This window comes from Hemiscyllium ocellatum, chromosome 23 (genome assembly GCF_020745735.1).
Source record: "Hemiscyllium ocellatum isolate sHemOce1 chromosome 23, sHemOce1.pat.X.cur, whole genome shotgun sequence".
NCBI classification, from domain to species: Eukaryota; Metazoa; Chordata; class Chondrichthyes; order Orectolobiformes; family Hemiscylliidae; genus Hemiscyllium; species Hemiscyllium ocellatum.
The window spans coordinates 22,962,421-22,984,973 of record NC_083423.1 but is presented as its reverse complement, the minus strand read 5'-3'; the positions used below and the strand labels follow the sequence as shown (position 1 = coordinate 22,984,973).

The following is a 22,553-nucleotide window of genomic DNA, read 5'->3' as shown; positions in this document are numbered from 1 at the left end:
ATATCTCTGAGAAGATGCCTGGCACAAAATAGATCGTTCGCAGCTCATTACATAAAAGTGCCAACAGCAGAAGTAGCTGTATAACTTTACACTTTATAACTAACGTTATAACAGAAATTAATAACAGGTCGTTGGTTTACTGACTGAGCTGGTGGGTTTGTGCTCAGACGTTTCGTCACCGTGCTGGTCACATCAATAGTGAGCCTCTGGTAAAAGAATTGGTGCCCTGTCCTGCTTCATACTTATGTGGCTTGGTCTGCTGAGGTGGTTGGGATCATTTCTGGATTCATTACTGAGAGGTTGGTAAATGGAGTTTGAATCTATATGTTTGTTAATGGAGTTTCGGCTTGTATGCCAGGCCTCTAGGAATTCCCCCTCATGCTTTTGTTTGGCCTTTCCCAGGATGGATACATTGTACCAGGTGAACTAGTGTCCCTGTTTGTTTGTGTATATGGATACTAGTGATAGCTGGTCAAGTGTTTTGTTGCTAATTGGTGTTCATGTTTCCTGGTGGCCAGTTTCTTACCCGTTTGTCCAACATAATGTTTGTTGCAGATCTTATAGGGTATTTTATAAATTATGATGGTTCTGCTGGGGATGTGTACAGGGTCCTTTAAGTTCATCAGTAATTGTTTTAGTTAGTAGTACATTGGTTATTACTAATGTAATAGAGTTAATTGGAACCAACTGTCTTTTGTATTTTTTTAATGTATATAGTTGGGCCAATGGAAAATATAAGAGCAAGCACATGGAATACAATAAATAACAGATTACAAGCAGCCCGTATGCATAAGCAAGTCTGGGACAGATCTGAAGGAGTATACCCAGTAACTCTGGAATATGAATGAATCAGATGCATAGAAAGATCCCAAGGCCTGGAGATTACAATTTTGATTAAACACCATGCGATCAGGGAAACTTGGGGCTGCCCATTATTGATTAGGTGTTTCACAGGATTGGGTGGATAGAATAAAGGGACAGACACAGTAGCCATGATCTATGTGATTATTGTAACACAAAATGTATAAAAATGCTGTATTTGACTGTAACAATCAGAGCGTATCATTGATCTCTCTCTTCCGATCTGAACCACAGATAAAGGGAGTGACTGAGTTCTCACATCGAGGTCAGATTTGGGGAAGGTCTTTGACCCTCTCCCTGCATTAACCAGCTGTTGCTTGAATAAGAATAAAGTCTTCCACTTGCCTGAATCCTGCCGCCTCCTGAGCCTTTGTCCTCGGTCAGGGGTTATGCTCCTACACCTGGTTAGGCTTCATTGCACTGGTGCCTATTGATAGGAGTTTGGACAGGGACAGCAGAGGCACTAATACATGTATCTCTTCAGAAAACATGCCGACCGGGTATCCCAAAGTTAAATAATCCCATTTGCCAGCATTTGGTCCATATACCGCTAAACCTTTCCTACTCATGTCTCTGTCCAAATGTTGTTTAAATGTTGTAACTGTACCTATCTCTATACTTCCTGTCACTGCATATTCCATACACACATCATCCTCTGTGTGAAAACATTACCTCTCAGGTTCCCTTTACATCTTTCCCCTCTCACCTTAAACCAATGTCCCTTTGTTTTGGACTCTTGGCTATTCACCCTATCCGTGCCCCTCTTGATTTTATAAACCTCTATAAGGTCACCCCTCAGCCTCCAACACTCCACTGAAAAAAAATCCAAGTCTATCCAGCCTCTCCCTATAGCTCCAACCCTCCACTGAATAAGCCAAGAAACAAGTGGTTTAACCACATTGTCAGAAAAAGAAGGAAACAACAACTAATAATTTCATGCACATTTAACGGAATAAAACATTCCAAAGTTCTTCTGTGGAACACAAAAACTAAATTTAACATCAAGTTTTGTGAATATTATCCCTTTATTCTGGGAACTTCATCTCATAACAATAATAAGTAATCCTAATTGTTTGCACCAATCACATTTATTAAATCCTATTTTCTGAAGTGCAATCTGATTATGGTGTTGGGAACTGTGACTGCCAATTCCATCTCTCACTCAGCACTCACAATGTCACATCATAAATTTTCAGGTGTAGCACATCAAATATTTTGAACATTTTTGAATATCCTGTATTTGAATATCCTGTTGGCTGTCAGCCACCGATTATTCAACAATAATATTGATATCATGAATGGTTGAGCCAATCAGATTTGAGTCAATGATTCCATGCTCCTCACAGCTGATGATATATATTGGAAGTAGCAATCAAAACCCCATCACATCCATCATCTGGGAAAGAGAGAGGTAACAATGGGAGCAGGAAATTCCTACCTTTATCCTGACGTATTGATGTTAATGTTGAATCTTTTTTCTATTTCAGATTTGAGGAGAGGCACTTCACCTCAGCCATGAAGCTGTTTGGAGTTTTGCTGCTGAGTGTATTGCTCATCAGTAATGCGGCAGGTAAATGGATTCTCTTGTCTCCAAAAATCCACCATAGCAAACGAAAATCGAGATGTAAATTGTCATGTGGAAAGCGTTCCCACAGAAGCTGGGAATTTGGGGCAGTCAGACTGAACGGGATAAGTGCACCTGCAGCAAGTCTCTGTTACCTGAGACCCTGCAGCTCACAGTCACTGTCCTGAAGTGTCAGTCAGACACACTCCAACACAAGAGGGCAAAGCTTTCTCTCAACCTAATGGAAAAGTACAGTGTAGGAAGAACGCTGTCTGTGAGAAGGTAGAGAATGAGGCCTCATAAATACTGACTGCAGCCAAAGGTCAATTGTTTGAAAAATTGTCCAGGGTCCTGCAATGCTGAATGGGGATGGGAATGAATGAAGTGGCAGAAATATGAGGTGATAATGTGAACAATATGGAGATCTGAGGGGTGGAAGATGAGGTAAGGGAAACTTTATAACATGAAGGAATGAAAGGAATTGGGGAAGTGTGGGAAATGGGACAGTTGGAGGGATTGCCAACCACTGTGGAGTGAACTCTCATTTTGGGAAGAAACAGGAGAGATATCAGAAATATTAGTATTGACCGTGGCATCATCAGGACAGAGAAACCAAATGGAACAGATTCCCTACGGAATGTGACATAGGAATATGTGTAATGATGGCATCAGTGGGAGCTGGTACATTTATCCAGTTCTGCCATTGACAGTGTCACCTCAGAAATAGAAATGTTAAGGGAGGGGGCAGCCTGAGATGAACCATGAAGGCAAATGAAGGGTGAAAATTTGGAGTAAAAAAAGTTTGATGATACTTTAGATGGATTCATAAAATATAAGCACATCACCGACAAATCAATTAAGGAATTTATATGAAATGACCTCCTCCAGAGCATTGAGAATGTGGAACTTGCGATTATACGGTGCGCTAGAAACAGAGCCCACAGTCCCCATTGAGGGGAAAGTAGACAAGCAGAAGGGAATGAAGTTAATTGGTGACATTGTTCGAGGAAGTGACCAGAAAGGAAGGGGACTCCTGTGGGAAATAAACACTGTCTTTGACTAACTGGATGAAACAGCATCTTTCTGTACAGTACTTTCTCTTTGTTTCCACAAAAATAAACAGAGTGAGCATGAAGAAGGTTATTGCAGTCAGGTGGAACGTCTCACTCTGAGGCAGGCCCCATCGACCATGTGCTCACCAGTTTCTAGCCTCATGAAGGGGCAATCAACTGTTAATGATGTGATTATTGCAGCTTGTTTTAATCTGCAGATGCTCAACTGACACTGAATTCAACACGTATGGATCAGAATCTGGAGAAACGTAGCCTCAATGGCAAAGGGGATTGTCCTGGTGGTTTCGTTTATTTTGGTTATTGCTACAAGTTTGTTTCTCAGCCAAAGACTTGGATTGATGCTGAGGTAAGTCCTTGGAATCTCCATTGTAAGGTATTGGGTTGTGTTCCTCAGCATTTCTAAAATGACTGGACACAGAATGAAAGAAGCTTCTTGTATATTCCTGGATGTTTCTGAAGCCGTGTATACATTACCTGGGTAACGTGAACTCCATAATATCCCAAAGCAAATGAGGAGGGTAATGAGCTGTGACATGAATCTGCCAGACATAGAGGGTTCCTTATTCATCTAAGGACAACAGTGAGACTTGACTTATTCATTTGTTGGATTGGCGACATACTTTAAAAATTAAAGCCAGACCGTTCAGGAGAGAGGTTAGAAAGCACTTCGACACTCAAAGGGTTTGTTATAGCAAGAACTCTGTTCTACAAACAGCAGTGAATGTTGGATCTGTTGTTCATGTTAAATTTAAAATAGATAATATTTTTGTTAAGCAAGGTTGCCAAGGGGAAGGGGCATTAGGTAGGTATATGGAGTTGGCTGCAGATTAGCAATGATGTAACTGAACGTCAGAACAGGCTCAAGGGGCAAGATGGCTACCCATGTCCTTATGGCCTTTGTTTGTATGTGGACAATTCCAGCTCAGTCAGCATTTACGGCCCAGCTCTATTGGCCCTGAGAATATTGTAGTGAGCTGCCATTTTGACATTCTGCAGCCTCTGCAGTGTCGGTGCACCGTATAATGTTGTAATGAAGAAAATTCCAGGATGTGATCGAGCAATAATGAAGAAAAAGAGATTACAGGTACAAGACAAGATGATGTGTGGTTTCATGGTGGTGCCATATAACTACTATCATTCTTGTTCTAGATGGAAGAGGTCACAGGTTTGGAAGATGCTGTTTGTGTAGCCTTGCTGAGTTATTGCAATCCATCCCTTGGATGGTATACACTCTGCATTAGTGATGGAGGGAGTGAATGTTCAAGGTACCTACTGGGTGTGCCAATCTAGTGAGCTGCTTTCTCCTGAATACTTTCAAACTACTTGAGCTTTGTTGGTGCTGTATTCATCTGAGGAACTGAAGAGTACACCCTCTCACTCCTGACTTCTACTTTGCAAGTGGTGGACCGGCTTTGGGGAGTCAGGAAGTGAGTTAATCACAGCAGACTTCCAGAGCTCTGCCCTTGTAGAAACAGGTATTTATTTATTTATTTATATGCTGCTCCAGTTCAGTTTCTGACAAATGGTACTGTGATGTTAATGGAGGATGATTCAGTGATGATAATCTCATTGAATATCAAAGGGAGATGTATAGATTCATTCTTTCTGAAGGTGTTCTGAAGCATGTTTCCTTTGATGGGTGAGTCACGAACCAGAGGACACAGTTTGAAAATAAGGAGTAGGCCATTTGGAACAGAATTGAGGAGAAACTTCTTCACCCAGAGAGTGGTGGGTGTGTGGAATGCTCTGCCCCAGAAGGCTGTGGAGGCCAAGTCTCTGGATACTTTCAAGAAAGAGTTGGATAGAGCTCTTAAGGATAGTGGAATCAAGGGTTATGGGGATAAGGCAGGAACAGGATATTGATTGTGGATGATCATAATGAATGATGGTGCTGGCGCAAAGGGCAGAATGGCCTACTCCTGCACCTGTTGTCTATTATCTATTGTCTATTGTGGTCATTGCCTGTTTTAACTGATCTGAGCTTCTCTGGATTGGAGGAGAGTGAAATCAGCATGTGCCTGATCTGATCATCATCCAGGGAAACGTCCTGCAAAATAAATGGTGTGGGAATTCTGTGGGACCAGGATTGGAATTCTGATCTTCAGATCATAGAAAACATGGTTCATTTTGAAGATCTGTTCCCAGCCCATTGAAAAGCCAGATACTGCTTAAAAATCTACAGCCACTCAGCTATATATTCAGGCATTCTCAAAAATGCACAAATGTGTTTAATATTTGGTTTGACTTGTTGACTGGAAATTTATTTTTTGTGGCTTCCTCAGGTCTCTTTCACTTGGTCAGTGATGTCTGCGTCATCAATTAATTTTATGCCTTCCTGTCAGGCAATATTTTTCACATATATTCTACACATAATACATTACATATCTTTGTTTTTTTACTCATAGTTGGAAAGCAATGGATTTATCAGAGATAGCCAGCATGACTCTGAGCAGGAGAAGTCTTGTGTCTCAATTTTGATTGCATTTACTGAGCAAGCTGCAGGTTGGCTAACATGGTTCCACCGTTTAAGAATGGTAGCTAGGACAAGCCAGGGAACTATAGACCAGTGAGCCTAACGTCGGTGGTGGGCAAGTTGTTGGATGGAATCCTGAGGGACAGGATGTACATGTATTTGGAAAGGCAAGGACTGATTTGGAATAGTCAACATGGTTTTGTGCATGGGAAATCATGTCTCAGAAACTTGATGGAGTTTTTTGAAGAAGTAACAAAGAGGATTGAGGGCAGAGTGTTAGATGTGATCTATATGGACTTCAGTAAGGCATTTGACAAGGTTTCCCATGGGAGACTGTTTAGCAAGGTTAGATCTCACAGAATACAGGGAGAATTAGCCATTTGGATACAGAACTGGCTCAATGGCAGAAGACAGAAGGTGGTGGTGGAGAGTTGTTTTTCAGACTAGAGGCCTGTAACCAGTGGAGTACCACATGGATCGGTGCTGGGTCCTCTACTTTTTGTCATTTACATAAATGATTTGGATACAAGCATAAGAGGTACAATTAGTAAGTTTGCAGATGACACCAAAACTGGAGGTGTAGTGGATAGGAAAGAAGGTTACCTCAGATTACAACAGAATCTTGATCAGATGGGACAATGGGCTGAGAAGTGGCAGATGGAGGTTAATTCAGTTAAATGCAGGGTGCAGCATTTTGGGAAAGCAAATCTCAGTTGGACTTATACACTTAATGATAATGTCCTAGAGAGTGTTGCTGAACAAAGAGACCTTGGAGTGCAGGTTCATAACTCCTTGAAAGTGGAATCACAGATAGATAGGATAGTGAAGAAAGCATTTGATATGCCTTCCTTTATTGGTCAGAGTATTGAGTACAGGAGTTGAGAAATCATGTTGCAGCTGTACATTGGTTAGGCCACTACTGGAATATTGCATGCAATTCTGGTTTCCTTCCTATCGGAATGATGTGAAACTTGAAAGGTTTCGGAATAGATTTACAAGGATATTGCCAGGATTGGAGGATTTGAGCTATAGGGAGAGGCTGAACAGGTTGGGGCTGTTTTCCCTGGAGGGTCAGAGGCTGAGAGGTGACCTTATAGAGATTTACACAATTGTGAGGGGCATGGATAGGATAAATGGACAAAGTCTTTTTCCTGGTGTGTGGGAGTCCAGAACTAAAGGGCATAGGTTTAGAGTGAGACGGGAAAGATATAATAGGGTCCTAAGAGGCAATGTTTTCATGCAGAGGGTGGTACGTGTATGGAATGAGTTGCCAGAGGAAGTGGTGGAGGCTAGTACAATTGCAACATTTAAAAGGCATTTGGATGGGTATATGAATAGGAAGGGTTTGGAGGGATATGGGCCAGGTGCTGGCAGATGGGACTAGATTGGGTTGGGATATCTGGTCAGCATGGATGAGTTGGATCAAAGGGTCTGTTTCCATGCTGTACATCTCTATGACTCTATGACTCTATGACTCTAAGTGACCAAGATGATTGATGAGGTTAGGGCAGTGGATGTTGTCTCCTTAGACTTTACTTAAGTATTTGACAAAATCCCTTCATAGGAGCTTGGTCCAGAAGATTAAATCACTTCGAATTCACAATGAGTTAGTAAGTTGGATACAAAATGGATTGTCCATAGAAGACAGAGGGTAGTTTTGGAGGGGTGCTTTTCTGACTGGAGGTTTATGACTAGTGGTGTTCTGCCAGGATCAGTGCTGGGACCTCTGTTTGTTATATAGATAAATAGAATATATCATCTAGAAAAAACATTGATGGTCTGATTGGTAAGCTTGCAGATGATACAAAAATTGATGGAGTAGTGAGGAAGGTTGTCAAAGAATAAAGATCAATTGGGAAGTTGGGCAGAGAAATTGCAAATAATGTGTCATCTGGGCAAGTGTGAGGTGATGCATTTTGGGAGGTTAAATGCAAGAAACAAGTGTATAGTAAATGGCAGGCCCCTTATTAACATTGATACACAGAGGGAACTTGGGGTGTCAGTCCGTGGTTCACTGAATATGGCACCAAAATTCTGATTGCCCTGCTAAGGGAAGGATGTTGGTAAACCTGCGGGGGTCCAGAAAGGATGTACAAGGATGTTGCAGGGACTGGAGGGTTCGGGTTAGAGGAGGGGGTTGACATGCTGGGGCTTTTATCCCTGAAATGTCATACGCTGAGGGGTGACTTGATAGAGGTTTATAGAGGGCGGCACAGTGGCACAGTGGTTAGCACTGCTGCCTCTCAGCACCAGAGACCTAGGTTCTGTCTGTGTACCCAGGGCTGTAACATCAAAGGAGACCGTTATTTAGATTAAATTAGATTAGATTTCATCCTCATTTGAACTATTGTGTGCAGTTCTGGTTGCCACACTGTCGGAAGGATGTGGAGGCTTTGGATAGAGTGCAAAAGAAGTTTATCAGGATGTATTAGCTGTAGAGAGAGATAAGACAAACGTGGATGGTTTTCATTAAAGCATCAGAGGCTGAGAGGCGACCTGACCGAAGGTTTGAATATTATGAGAGGCATGGATATGGAGGAGGTCGGAATCTTGCTCCCAGGGTGTAAATGTCAAATAGTAGGTGGAATAAGTTGAAGGCGAGGGGGAAAAGTTTGAAGGATATGTTTCAAGGTCAAAAGAGCGTATGGTCAGTTTAAGATAGAAAGGGTTTTCTGAATTTAAAGTACAGCCCCAGCTGCCAGTTTACAGACAGGCTTTTCCAAAATACATACATGTAACTATTGGCTGTTCAATGGATACCTGAGTTTTATTTGCAGTTTTGACAACAATTTGAATTTAACCATTTAATTTAAATTACGCCGAGGATGCTAAACCCAATTGAGTTTGAATTTATTGCATTGACAACATCAGACCAATGAGAAGGTATGATGTTGGGGGGTATAAAATACCAGGGAGTTTTGAAAATTGGTCAAAGCAACTGACAGAGAGCAACCATCATCTGAAGAAATGAACATCTTGCTCTCAAAGATGTCTCAGAAGACGCTATCTATCAGAAGGTATCTTTTCCTGGAAAAGCAGCAGAAAGTAAGAAAGCAGGGAGAAGACAGCAGAATAGGAAGGAGAGAAGGAAGTAACTTTCTGATGGCTGGAGGGAAGACAGTGTAAGAGTCTGTTTGGACTTGGGATGAAATTAATGTAATGTTTAATAATTGTCTTATTGGAGCAACAGTTTTGTAGAGTTGAAGTCAAACAATAATTAGTTAAGAAAAAGGTGAGGCTTGGATCTGTTACTAGTTTTTGCTTAGTGTTCACTGTTAGAGTTAGGAAAATACATTGTTATATTTCTTTAAACAGTGGAAATTAGGAGGTCTCTTTCACTCACTCACACTCCAGCAGATTACAAAGTGAGTCAAGCTTTTCTGGGTGTTAGCAGAGGGGTTTGTCTTCTGCATAGTAACAGATATGTGCAAGACAAGGTTTTTTTATACAGAAGATGGTAGGTGACTGGAATGCGTTGCCAGGACAAGTGGTGGGTGCAGCTATGATAGCTACATTTCAGAAATATTTAGACAGACACATGTACAGGTGGGGAATAAAGGGAGACAGGTCATATGCAGACAGATGGGATTACTTCAGAATGCCACCATGATCTGCGCAGAAATGCTCAGGGTGAAAATGTCAAATACAAGGTGGCATAGGTTTAAGCTGAGGCGGGAGAGGCTTAAAGGATCTGTGCAAGGCACGCTTTTCATAGAGGGGACAGTTGGCGGCTGGAACACACTGCCAGGGAAAGTCGCAGATATGTGTTAGAGCTATTGAGACAGACGCACGAGCAGGCTGGAGATAGAGGAATCCTCCCATATACAGGCAGATGGGATGCATTTAGAATGGTACCATGGTCATCACAGAGCTGGTGAGCTGATGGGCCAGTTCCTGTGCTGTATCGTGGACTCAAATGTTGTACTTTCCACTTGGAGCTGTAGCAGATAAATTTATTAAGAGTCTTTCGTTGTTAGGGTTTCCATAATATTTTATTTTTAGCGTGGTTTTTGGAAATGTCATAACTACGTTAGATAGATTGATGATCAGAAATAGTAAATCTTTGCAAAGGCATTGCATTTCTTATCCACACCTTTTGAGTGAAATTTTATAATGGGAAAAAGCAATGTGTCCATAAAAGAAAAATTAATGCCAATTGCAGCAAATTTTCAACATTAACCTGGTGGAGAAACATAATTGTATATGTTCAATGTAAAAATGTAGCCAGCAATAAATTGTCTTTTTAAAAATCATTTCAAGTTGCACTGCCGAACGCTGGCTCCTGGTGGTCATCTTGCTTCCATACACTGGGAGGAGCAGAATCGTATTATTGCAGAGAAATTCTCTCAAACAGAACGAACTTGGATCGGCTTCAACGATATCTACAAGGTAACGTTGCTGGTCTTGTTGCATCACATTATTTAGGGGAAGCAAACAATATATTTTTCAGTGTGAACTTATATCTCCACAGGAGAACTCTTTCCTCTGGACTGATGGATCTTCTTCAGATTTTACTCATTGGGACAAGGAGCAACCCGATAACTATCATGGTCAAGAACACTGTGTGCATTTCGTTGGTAAGTCAATGCTGTCAAATGTCTAAGGAAAAGGCAAATAGATCCATGAATGAGATTCTAACTGGACTCCGTGTGGTTGAGTTTCTTACGACCAAGGCTATTGTTGTTTCAGTCGCAGTATTTCACCAGTCATAACATAACTGGAAAAACATTATACTGATTTTACCAAGATGATCAATTGAAAGCTTTATCTATAGCAGGTTTTAAGCACAAAGAGCCATCAATCAGGTTTCTTAATAAATCGTTGATTTATTCTCATAACAGAACTTATCAATTGAAGTCTTCATTGATTTAACATAGTTGGTGATGTAGAAGTAGGTTATTATACTCAATGCGAACACACACGCATGCAGGAAATAAAGCCCAGCTTTCTCTCTCATAGTTGGCTTTGTCCTCTTTAAGCAGACTGAGTAAGGGTTTGTGGTCCATGATTAGCATGAACTTTAACCCACAAAAGGGATTGATGGAACTTTCTGACTCCGAATCTCCTTCGTATTCTATCTGGGTGATTTATGCTCTGCGTGAGCAAAAGACTTGGATGTGTAAGCTGTTGGGTATTTCTCGCCATTGAGCCACATTAGAGCTAATACCACCCCAATGCCATATGGAGATGGTAGAATGCCAACACCTTTGAGGATAATAACTTCAACTTTACTTCGTTGTAAGCTTGGGAATGTCTGAGACCATTTCTAAAGCTGACCCTGCATTAGAAGTTGATGCAACGGCACCAGGATGTATGTCAGGTTATGTTTGAACTTTCTGTAATAAATTACCAGGTCAAGGAATGAGCTGAGTTCCTGGACAGACATGGGAGCTGGGGTATGTTTGATCACCCTCACATTATCTTCCAATGGGTGGAACTCGAGTAGGTCACTTGGGGAACCTGGAACATTCCTGGTTCACTTGTAAGGCATCGTCCCACTTAGGAAAAACATTTAAAGGACTATGTCCAAGTTCTCTCAGTGTTCCTTATTGGTTTTCCCCATTATTACAACATCTTCAAGGTAAATATTGACCTGAAGTAAACCTTGCAAAATGTTCTCCAACATCTGCTGAAAATTACACCTATTATGATTCCCCAGATGGCAGTTTTGTATACTGGTACAAAACCTTGTGGGTATTAACTGGGAATCCTCGTCAAACTGCAATTGCAATTCAGTGTGGCTCATGTCCTGCTGAAGGACAGCTTTGTGGATAAATCCTCTAACTCATGGATTGGGTATTTATTCAGCTGCGAAAATTTGATTTAAGATCCCCAAAATGGTGCACCGACCCATCAGGCTTCAAAACTGGTAAAACCGGTGCTTCCCATTCCGTGAATTGGATCGGTTTGATGATTCCTTCAATTTCCAGCCTTCTCACTTCTGCCTCTTCTTTTGCCTGTAAGGCACATGGCACTTGGCAGGCCTTGCAGAATCTCAGAACTGATGGATGGTCAACATGCAAGGTGGCCTGGGTTCCTCAGATAGTCCCTAGGCTCAGTGGCTAACTCCGCTGCCTCACAGCACCAGGGACCCGGGTTCAAATCCTGCCTCGGGTGATTCTCTGTGTGAATATTCTTCCCTCTGGGTGCTCTGGCTTCCTCCCACAATCCAAAGATTAGCCACGGGAAATGCAGGAGTAGGATCGGGGTGGGATGCTCCTCGAAGAGTTGATATGCACTTGTTGGGCCAAATGACCTATTTCCACACTGTAGAGATTCTATGAAATTCTACGCCTTCTGAGAAGACTTCTGGACATTTAATTCAGACTTCACTCAAGCAGCCATTTTCTATTTGACAAGTCTTAACCCATCCTAGATGAATCTCGAGCAGCCCCCATTAAGCTTGTGCCTGAGTCTTTTACTATAATCACTAGTAACTGAACCAGCTGCATTTCAGAAGAGACCGAAACAGAGGCTGAACCATTAATCTGCAAAGGTTCCATCGGATAGATTCTCAGCCGAGCTGAGGTCCTGCATAAAATTCAGGGCTGGAGTCCAGAGCAAATTTGATCAAAAACTGGTTCTGTGATCACTGATGTGGGTGCGCTGGTACTGACCTCCATCGTGTGGTATTTACACATCATCACCCTGTGGCTTAGGGTTACTACCAATGCTCTAAATAAAGCAATGGGGAAAATGACAAGATCATTGATACTCTCAAAAACACAGAAGGAACCAATCACACAAATAGTTGTCTGATTTACCGAACTCTTTTCTTTTCTCCAGCAAGGACACCTGATTGGAACGATCTGCTTTGTGATTCAAAATTGTGTTTCCTTTGCTCCTACAAACTGCCGTCTCCCTGCTGCGAGTGAAAGAGTCTATCACTGCTCCATGGATCCTGTCTGGGAGTGGATGTAGTGCCTCAATCTGCTTGTAGTTGCGGTCACAGCCAATGATGACTGTACTGACTTAGTTTCTCAGCCAAGAATAAAAATTGCATCATGAGTTGTGTGTTTGTTACTGTGAGTCTAGTTTATAGCAGCCTTCCTGTCCCACTGATGTTTCCTACCCATCTGTCCTTTCAATGCTATACTGGGGAGGAGACAGCAGGACAGGGACATGGATAGTTTATAATTCATTTCTGCAAAGGAAGGATTAGAGTCACAGAGACACAGAGATGTACAGCACAGAAACAGACCCTTCAGTATCAACTCGTTAATGTCCACGAGATATTCGAAAATGATCGAGTCCCACTAAACCCTTCTTATTCACATACCCATCCAGCTGCATTTTAAATGTTGTAATTGCATCAGCCTCCACCGCCCCTTCTGGCAGTGTATTTCCCTCTCTGCGGGAAAACATAGCCCCTTAGGTTCTTTTTAAATCTTTCTCTCTCACCTTAAACCTCTGCCCTCTAATTCTGGACTCTGCTACCCTGGGGAAAAGACCATAACTGTTCACCCTACCCACACCCCACATGATTTTACAAACGCCTATGAGGGCATACCTCAGCCTCCAACGCTCCAGGGAAAATAGTCCCAGCCTATTCAGACACTCCCTATAGCTCACACCCTCCAAATCTGGCAACCTTCTTGTAAATCTTTTCTGAACCAGTTCAAGATTCACAGCATCTTTCCTATAACAGGGAGACAAGAGTTGAACATAGTATTCCAAAAGTGGCCTAACCAATGCCCTGTACAGCTGCAACATGACCCCCATATTCTGATACTCATTGTACTGACCAATAAGGACAAGCATACCAAACACCTTCATTAACCTGTTAATCTGCAACTCCACTTTCAAAGAACTATGACCCTGCACCCCAAGGTCTCTTTTTGTTCAGCAACACTCTTCAGGACCTGAACATTAAGTGTATAAGTCCTGCCCTGATTTGCCTTTCCAAATTACAGCATTTCACATTTATCTAAATAAAACTTCATCTCACACTCCTCAACCCATTGCCCATCAGATCAAGGACCCATTGTCCTCTGAGGTAACTTTTTCACTGTCCACTATACTACCAATTTTGTTATCGGCAACGTTATTAATCATGCCTCCTATGTTGACTATCAAATCATTTATATAAATGGCAAAAAGCCTTGCACCCGCACCAACCATTGCTGCACACTTATAGTCACCAGTCTACAGTCTGAAAAGCAATCCTCTACCAATATGCTCTGACTCCTACATTGAAGCCAAATTTTTATCTAAGTGGCTAGTTCTCCCTGCATTTCTTTTAATCTAACCTTGCTCACCAGTCCATCATGTATGACCTTGTGAAATGCCTCGCTAACGTCCTATTGGCAACTTCCACCATCTTGCTTTCATCAATCTTCTCCATCATTGTTCAAAAGAAATTCAATCAGGTTAGTGAGACATGATTTCCCAAGCAAAAAGCCATGTTGACTATTGTTAATCAGTCCTTGCTTTTCCAAATACATGTAAACCCTGTCCCTCAGAATCCCCTTCCACAACATACTCATGGGTGACATCAGGCTCACCATTCTGTAGTTCCCTGGCTTTCCCTTACCACCTTTCTTCAATAATAGGCCACCACATTAGATTGCAAGGTCCAACTGTATTCCTCTTTGGGAAGGTGCTGGCTGTGAGCTTCCTTCTTGAATTAGTGCAGTGTGACTGGAACAGGTACACCCCGTCTTCACAGGGAGGGTGTTCTAGGATTTAGATACAGTGACAGTGAAGGAATAACATTCATTCCAGGTCAGGATGGAGTGTGCCTTGGAGGGGGAACTGCAGTTTGTGGTGTTCTAATGCCCTTACAGGTCTGGTTCATACAGTTCACTGATTAGGAAAGTGTAGTCAAAGGAGCTGTGGCCAGTAGCTGAAGGCCATCTTGTAGATGGTACACACTGTTACCAGGGGGTGCTGTTGGTGGAGAGAGTGCCAAGCAAGCAGCATGTCTTGTCCTGGGTGGTGCTGAGTTTCTTAAATATTGTTGGGACTGTGCATACCCAGGCAAATGGAGAGTATTCCATTACATTCCTGACATTGACCTTATCAACAGCCTTTGGGGAGTTGAGGTGTGAGTCAGTCACTGCAGAATAACACCTTTGACCTGCATGTTTTCGAGCTGATGCTGTAAGTATTCTGGTCAATAACAGCCACCAGGCTACTGTTGCTGGGGACTGGAAATGCAAGGGCAGTTGGTTGGATGATCTCTTGCTGACAAGAACATTTGTGAGATAAAAATGTTACATCACAGCATCAAAGCTAAAGCAGATGAAGAGTGTTGGGCCCAGGACATTACCCTGAGGAAGTAGGAGCACTGTGCCTTCAATGATTAAAGTGTCTACCTCATAAAAATGAAATGCTGGGTTCATTTCCCAGCAATGCCTCTATCTTACTTTTAGTGACCCCTTGTAGCACAGTGGTTGTGTCCCTAGCCCTGGACTGAGAGGCCTGGATTCAAGCCCCACCTGCTCCAGAGATGTGTAATAATGTCTCTAGGCAGGTTGGTTAGAAGGTTATCCTGAGGAAGTCCTGCAATGATGTTCAGGGGCTGAGATGATTGGTCTTCACTGACCACAACCATTTCCCACACCCTGCCCCTGACCCTACACCCTGCCCCTGACCCCCACACCCTGCCCCGATATCCACACTTTGCCCCAACCCCCACACCTTGCCCTTACCCACACACCTACCCCCACCTCCCACCCACATCCTTAAGCCAGGCCCGAGCCCCACACCTTGCCCCAACCCCCACACCAGCCCAGCTCCTGCACTCTGGGCCAAAATCAGACACCCAGGGCCCAAAGCAGACCCACCAAAGGGGTCATTATTAACAAGCTATCGGAAGCCATTAACAACATCTCAAGGTGATCAAACCAATTAAGCCAATGCCCCTGATCGGTGAAGACCTTGTAAAATTTGAGAAGCTGCCCAGGAAGGTATAAGAAACCTGCCCTGGCAGGGCTCGATCTGGCCCCACTCTCCCTCTGACCCGAGAGGTCCCCCTGGACGCGGCAGAGACCAGAGCAGCTTGGCCTCCGACCAGAGAGAGAACCAACCTGTGAAGAGAGAGGAACAGGCCAAAGAATTCAACAAACAAGCAAACGTTACCAGTCTCTGTGAAATATTAAAGGTTTAGAAAGAATTGGCTATTTAGAGATAGTCTTGTTAAAACTGTAAAGATTAGCTTTTATTGTGTTGTCTTCAAATAAAGACATGACTGTCCCACTCACTGCTGCCACATGCTGCATCATCCCCCACCTGACACACACAAAGGAAATACATTTCACACTTACTGGTCAGGTGGCTCTACAGGGTCCTAGAGACAGAATCGACATTTTGGGAGAAGGCTTTCATCAGGAAGGGCACATGTTTAACTCTTCTCTCTCCCTATTTCTCGCCCCACTAGCACATGGCACAGGTAACAAACCAGAGATCGCAACTCTGTTTTAGCTCTAAGCTTCCATCCTTGCTTCCTGAATTTTTTCCTTACATCCCCATCCCTTTTCCTACCTATGTTGTTGGTGCCTATGTGGACCACGACCTGGAGCTGCTCCCCCTCCTCATTAAGGATCCTGAAAACACGATCTGCGACATAATGAACTTGGAACCTGGGAGGCAACACACCAACCACGAGCTTCTTTCATTCTCACAGAATCTCGCATCTGTCCCATAACTATGGAGTCCCCAATGACTAATGCTCTGCTCCTCTCCCTCTTTCCCTTCTGAGCAATAGGAACAGATTCTGTGCCAGAAACCTGTATCCCATGGCTTATCCTGGTAAGTTGTTCCCTCCAACAGGATCCAAAACAGTATACCTGTTACTGAGGGGAATGGCCACAGGGGAATCTCTGCATTGTCTGTTTGCCCCCTTTCCATCCCCTGTCTGTAAGCCATTTACATTTTTCCTGTAACTCAGATGTGACTACTTCTCTGTAACTTCTCTCAATTATGCCCTCAGCATACCGAAAGATCCTAAGTTCATCCAGCTCCAGCTCCACTTCCCTAACATGGTTTCCAAGGAGCTGGAGTGGGTACACTTCCCGCAGATGTAATCAGTCGGGTCACTAGTGGCGACCATTACCTCCCACATTCTACAGAAGGCACATTCAACTGCCCTACCATCCATTTCCACTATTGAATAAGAACTAACCTTACCAATCCGGCATACAGAACTTGTTTTTTGATTAAAGGAGAAGAATGGGTGGGAGACAGTACCTAAGTCGTGTTTCGGGTAAAGCAACCCCCCAAATATATTACCTCATTTACTCAACAGTCCCGTGTCCCCTCCTGCTCAGTGTGCACTCTGCCTTTCCATGAGGTAAGTTATTAAAGGATTAATTTACCTTCCCAGCAGCCCCTTGGTCCTTGCTCTCACTGCTCCCGCTGCTGCTGAAAATGTGACAGCTTGGTATCTCGCAAGGCTATCGGCTGTTTCTTTAAGCCAGTCTTCAAAGTTTGGACTGCACTTTCTGGCAGGAGGTAGGTGGAATCGAGTTGTCCTGATATGTCAAATCCCATTCGATTTTAAGAAATAACCAAATTCCCTGCTGGTTGACGACAGTTAAAAATCTGTCATCAAGACTTGCAGGATTCTCTGTGCTGCAGAAGATGCGGCTCGTTTTTGTATCGTCATTCCAGTTTTTGATGAATGGATCCTCTGTACGTTCAACCACTTTGAGTGGGTGTCCATAATGAGTATGAGCTGAAAATGTGTTGCTGGAAAAGCGCAGCAGGCCAGGCAGCATCCAAGGAACAGGAAATTCAACGTTTCGGGCATAAGCCTTTCATCAGGAAGCCTTCATAAGCCCTTCCTGATGAAGGGCTTATGCCCAAAACGTCGAATTTCCTGTTCCTTGGATGCTGCCTGACCTGCTGCGCTTTTCCAGCAACACATTTTCAGCTCTGATCTCCAGCATCTGCAGACCCCACTTTCTCCTCCATAATGAGTATGAATACTGAACCCATGAAAGGACTTTCAGAGTTGATGTAGAAGTCTAAAGTTTACCCGGCCATTCTCACAGATGTGGGGGACCTGCTGGGGGTAATGTGTGACCTTGTTGACATTTTGGCCACTGCCCCACCACTGTGCCCAAACCTGGCAACCACCAGACATCACCAACATCTCCATTTTGGAGACCCCTGGCTGGCCCTAGCGGAGTTCACTCACTATATGATGGTGACCTTTGCTTGGGACAATCATTGTTGCTTTGCATAAGCATGAGCGGGTCTTTCCAGATCCACAAAGGTTTCAATTCTAGTGATGGCCCTTTGGTTTTCGCCATCAATACCAATTGTTTCAGTTTGGAAAATACTGGTTCTTTCTGCATCACAAGTCTGATATTGATAACTGTGACTGGGACAGACTCAGACAGACTCTTTCATTGGGGGTAGCACCAGTGGTGTATCTGCTAATGGGAGGCAGATCAATGCATCCACATTCGCTACTCAGCCTCCCGGACAGTATTCTAACTTGGAATTATATACACTTCACATTACAGCCCGTAACTGAATATGGCCTGGAGCTATGGGCAGCATTGCCTTGTCCTCTTTAAGCAGACCAAGTCAGGGTTTGCGTTTTGTGATTATCACAAATTACCCTCCATAGAGCTATTGGTGGAACTTTCTGATGCTAAATATGATGGCAAATCCTTCTCTTACTCTCTGGGAGATTAACCAATGACCTGGATGCATTCTCTATTGAATATTCTTATCCACTGAATTGACCATGAGCTAATTCCACCCCAGTGTCAAACAGGGAGGCAATACATGTCAGTACATGCTCTTTCTCGGGAACACAGTGTACAAAGATGTTAGAGGAGGATAGCTGTTACTTTTCTTCATTGAAAGTGAAGGCTTGTCTCTGAGACCATTCCCAAGGCTGACCCTCTTTTAGGTTTTGATGTGAAGGTGCCAGGATGGATGCCAGGTAATGTATGAACATTCTGTAATAATTTACCAGCCCAAGGAATGATCTGGACTCCTGGAGATAGGTGGAAGCTGGGGCATCTTTGATCACCCACACTTTATGTTCCAATGGGTGTAACCCAGCCTTGTCAACTCTGTACCTCAAGTCGGTCACTTGCTGGGCCTGGACCTCACATTTTTCCCTTCTTAGCAATATACCTACCCTGGCAAGACACCTTCAGACTACATCCAAGTTCTCCAGGTGTTCCTTATTCATTTTCCCTGTTACGGGATGTCATCTACGGAAATGACGACCTAAGGTAGACCCTGCAAACTGTTCTCCCATGTTCACTGGAAAATTAAACATGCTGACGATAGCCCAAAAGGCAGTCCACTCTGTTGGTACAAGCCCTTGTGGGTATTAAATGTGGCATATCTCTGGGAATCCTGGTCTAAACATTTAAATGCAAGCATGGCTCATATCCAGCTTCATGAAGGACAGCATCCCCCACCAGTTACACATATAAACCCTTATCTGAGGGATTGGGTATTTATCCAGCTGTCAAAAACTGTTTACCATTTGTTTATAATCCACACAAAGGTGAACTGACTCACCGGCCTTCAAACTCAGAATGAGCGGTGCTGCCCATTCCTTCACTTTCAAACCTTCTGATTCCTGCTTTTCCTTTTGCCCGTAAGGCAAATGTTACTGGGTGGGCCTTGCCCAATCGCAGAGTTGTTTCTTGATTAACTTGCAAGGTGGCTTTGGCTCCTCTGATAGTTCCTGAAGTTTCCTGGAAGACTTCCGGGTGTTTAATTCGGACTTCACTCAGGCAGCCATTTCCTCTGTGAAAAACCTTGATCCAGTCTTGGTGAATCTCTCGCAACCAATCCCATCCAATCAAGCTTCAGCATGAGCCTTTTACTACAATCAGCACTAATTGAACAAGCTGCCTTTCAGAAGAGACTGGAACAGAGGTTGTACCCTTATTCATTAAAGGTCCCCCAGTATCATCTCTCAGTCTTGCTGACGTCTTGCACAAAGTTAAGGGCTGGAGTCCAGATCAAATTTTATGAAGACCTGACTCTATGATCACTGATACAGCCACGCTGTTATCGACTTCCATTAGAAGTGGGTGACCATTTAACTGGACATTTATCTTCATTGGTTCTCATATTGATGCTGCAATGTAACTATTCCAAATCAGATGTAGGTGAACTGTCCAGGATATGGAGAGTCCTCTGGATAGACTCCTGGATACCAGCCTCTAAGCTAACTGACTCTTGTAGCAACTACAATGACCTGCCGGCTAGGGTCCTATGAAAATGTTTAATGCTTGGCTGAGGTTCAGCTTTGTTTTGGGGTTTTGCTGCCGGCTGACCCAGAATCACGCTGAGCTGGATATGTCCTGAGTGACGCTGTGTAATTACCTCATTAATAGATAAATCAAATTGACAGCCTTCTGCCATCATCGTAACCTGGTCATAAACTCAATACGGATTACCTGGTTCTTGAATTACCGAGTAAAAGTGATACCATCTCAGAATTAGAGGAGGCTCAAAGTCATAATATTCCTTAACTATTTCAGTCAATTCTTCAATTTCGTATTTAGAGTCAGTATTTGGACACTCAGGGAATGTAAGACTCCTAATGACAGAAAAAGCCACAGCTCCACTTGCTGTCAAGAGAACTGCTCATTATTTCTCATCTGCTACAATGTTGTTCACGCAGAAAAAATATTGCATTCTTTCCATAAGCTGGGCCCAGTCCTCGATGGCAGGGTTTGAACACGTCAAACCTCCCAAAAAAGAAATGATTTAAGAAAGACTTCCCACCAGTTCAACGATGACTGTTGTGAATATGTTTCTTTAGGAGTATGCTTTCCTCTTGTCATCACTGAACTAACACCCCAGAGGCCAGAATCTCACCATGAAGTCACCCTTTATTTACACGTGCACAGCCCTTGACACTAGTCTGGTTTCCTCTGAGCCACCTCTCAGAGTCTACATAAACTCTGACACTCCTGTTCATATCTGTCAGCCAAGGCTCCCTGATTGGACCAGATTAACAGCCCCAATCTGGGAACTCATATTCTATGAGGTCTAGCTGGCTGACTTCATTCCAATCATGACATTTGGAATGTAGTTGTGTTTCATTTATTACTCTCACTATGAAACAAACTGTTTTATTTTGACTGGAATTCGGGACCTGGATGAGTAATGCACCGAACTGTGTTGGAGATATATTTATGGCAGGCACCAAGGGTGCCTGGAATTGAAAGGAGTTGGTATTTATGAAAATAAGTAACTTCTTTTATCTTCCAAAATGCTGGGGTCACTGTTTACTCTGAATATACAAGCTAACGTTGACCTTTTCTCAATAGGTATCTCGAGGTGATATGATTGGAGCCAAACTCAACATACAGTTCCCGAGCTGGTTGGTCATTACTACAAACTGCGGCACACCATTGACTCTCTTCAATTGTAGAAATTTGCTTATTGTGTCCATTTTCTGAGGATATGCCATGATTGCTCTGTTATTTGGTATGAACACAAACCAAACGCAGTCAGTGTGAGACTCCCATACTCTGTCCAAAAACATCGAATTCACCGGTGATTTTCTGACCCATTTAAAGTATTCTGTACCACTCTGGACAAAGCAACTCGAGGCAGACTGTATTGATAGGCTTTGATAGGGATAGAGCACAGATTCAGCAGAACAGTGCCAAGGCTGGAAGGAATTAATTACAAAGTGAAATTGGCTTTTTCTATCGAATAGTGTGGTGCTGGAAAAGCACAGCCGGTCAGGCAGCATCTGAGGAGCAGGGGAGTCAATGTTTTGAGCATGAACCCTAATTAGGAATGTGGGTGTGTCCAAGGAGGCTGAGAGATAAATGGGAGGGGGATGGTGATAGGTCGGAATGGACGGTGGGGCAGATAGGTGGGAAGGAAGATAGACAGGTAGGACAGTTCAGGAGGGTAGTGCAGAGTTGGAGGGTGGATCTGGGATGAGGTAGGGGGAATAGAGATGAGGAAAGTAATGAAATCGACATTAATCTGGTGTGGTTGGAGGGTCCCAACTTGGAAGACAAAGTGTTCTTCCTCCAGGCATCAGGTGGTTAGAATTTGGCGGTGGAGGATTTGCATGTCCTTGTCAGAGTATGAGGGGGAGTTGAAGTTTTCAGCCACAATGCAGTGAGGTTGTTTAGTGTGTGTGTCCCAGAGATATTCTCTGAAACGTTCTGCAAGTTGGCGCCCTGCCTTTCCAATGTAGCGGTGACAACATCGAGAGCAATGGGCACAGTAGATGATGTGTATAGAGGTGCAGGAAAATTTCTGTCAGATGTGGAAAGATCCTTTGGGGGGGGTCATTGGATGGAAGTGAGGGGGAAGGTGTCAGCACAGATGGGAAGTGTGGGACTCAGGGTGTGACCATGCATAACTGCACACTGCCTGAAACCCAACTGGACTACAACAGGCACCACAACTGGCTCTGTGGGTAGAATAAGTAGCAAGTGGACCATATGAGTTACAGGGTATCTAATGGAAGTAGACAATCTGGCCAGGCCAAATGAGCTTCACTTGAGTGAATGCAATTGCATAGGCTCACTCAGGGCATATCCTGAACAGTGACATCCTAGAACCCCAAAGCAAAGCCAAGTTTCAGTCAAATGGTTACAATGTTCTCGAGGGTCCAGGCAGG

At 43.4% G+C, this 22,553-nt stretch overlaps 1 protein-coding gene across 1 annotated transcript; it reads left to right on the top strand.

Annotated features, from left to right (window-relative positions):
• Positions 1–1,350: 1,350 nt before the first annotated feature.
• Positions 1,351–12,846, top strand: LOC132826586 (C-type lectin Cal-like). Its single transcript, XM_060842544.1, has 6 exons — positions 1,351–1,361; positions 2,349–2,431; positions 3,696–3,844; positions 10,232–10,360; positions 10,443–10,548; positions 12,758–12,846. Exons 1-6 carry the CDS (start codon positions 1,351–1,353, stop codon positions 12,844–12,846), a joined length of 567 nt encoding a protein of 188 aa, XP_060698527.1.
• Positions 12,847–22,553: the final 9,707 nt, after the last annotated feature.

Bases quoted from the DNA above. Each gene is read 5' to 3' on its own strand.
- LOC132826586 (XM_060842544.1), top strand. The intron at 2,432-3,695 runs GTAAATGGATTC...TTTAATCTGCAG, and splicing joins GCTCATCAGTAATGCGGCAG to ATGCTCAACTGACACTGAAT. The intron at 10,549-12,757 runs GTAAGTCAATGC...TCTTTTCTCCAG, and splicing joins ACACTGTGTGCATTTCGTTG to CAAGGACACCTGATTGGAAC.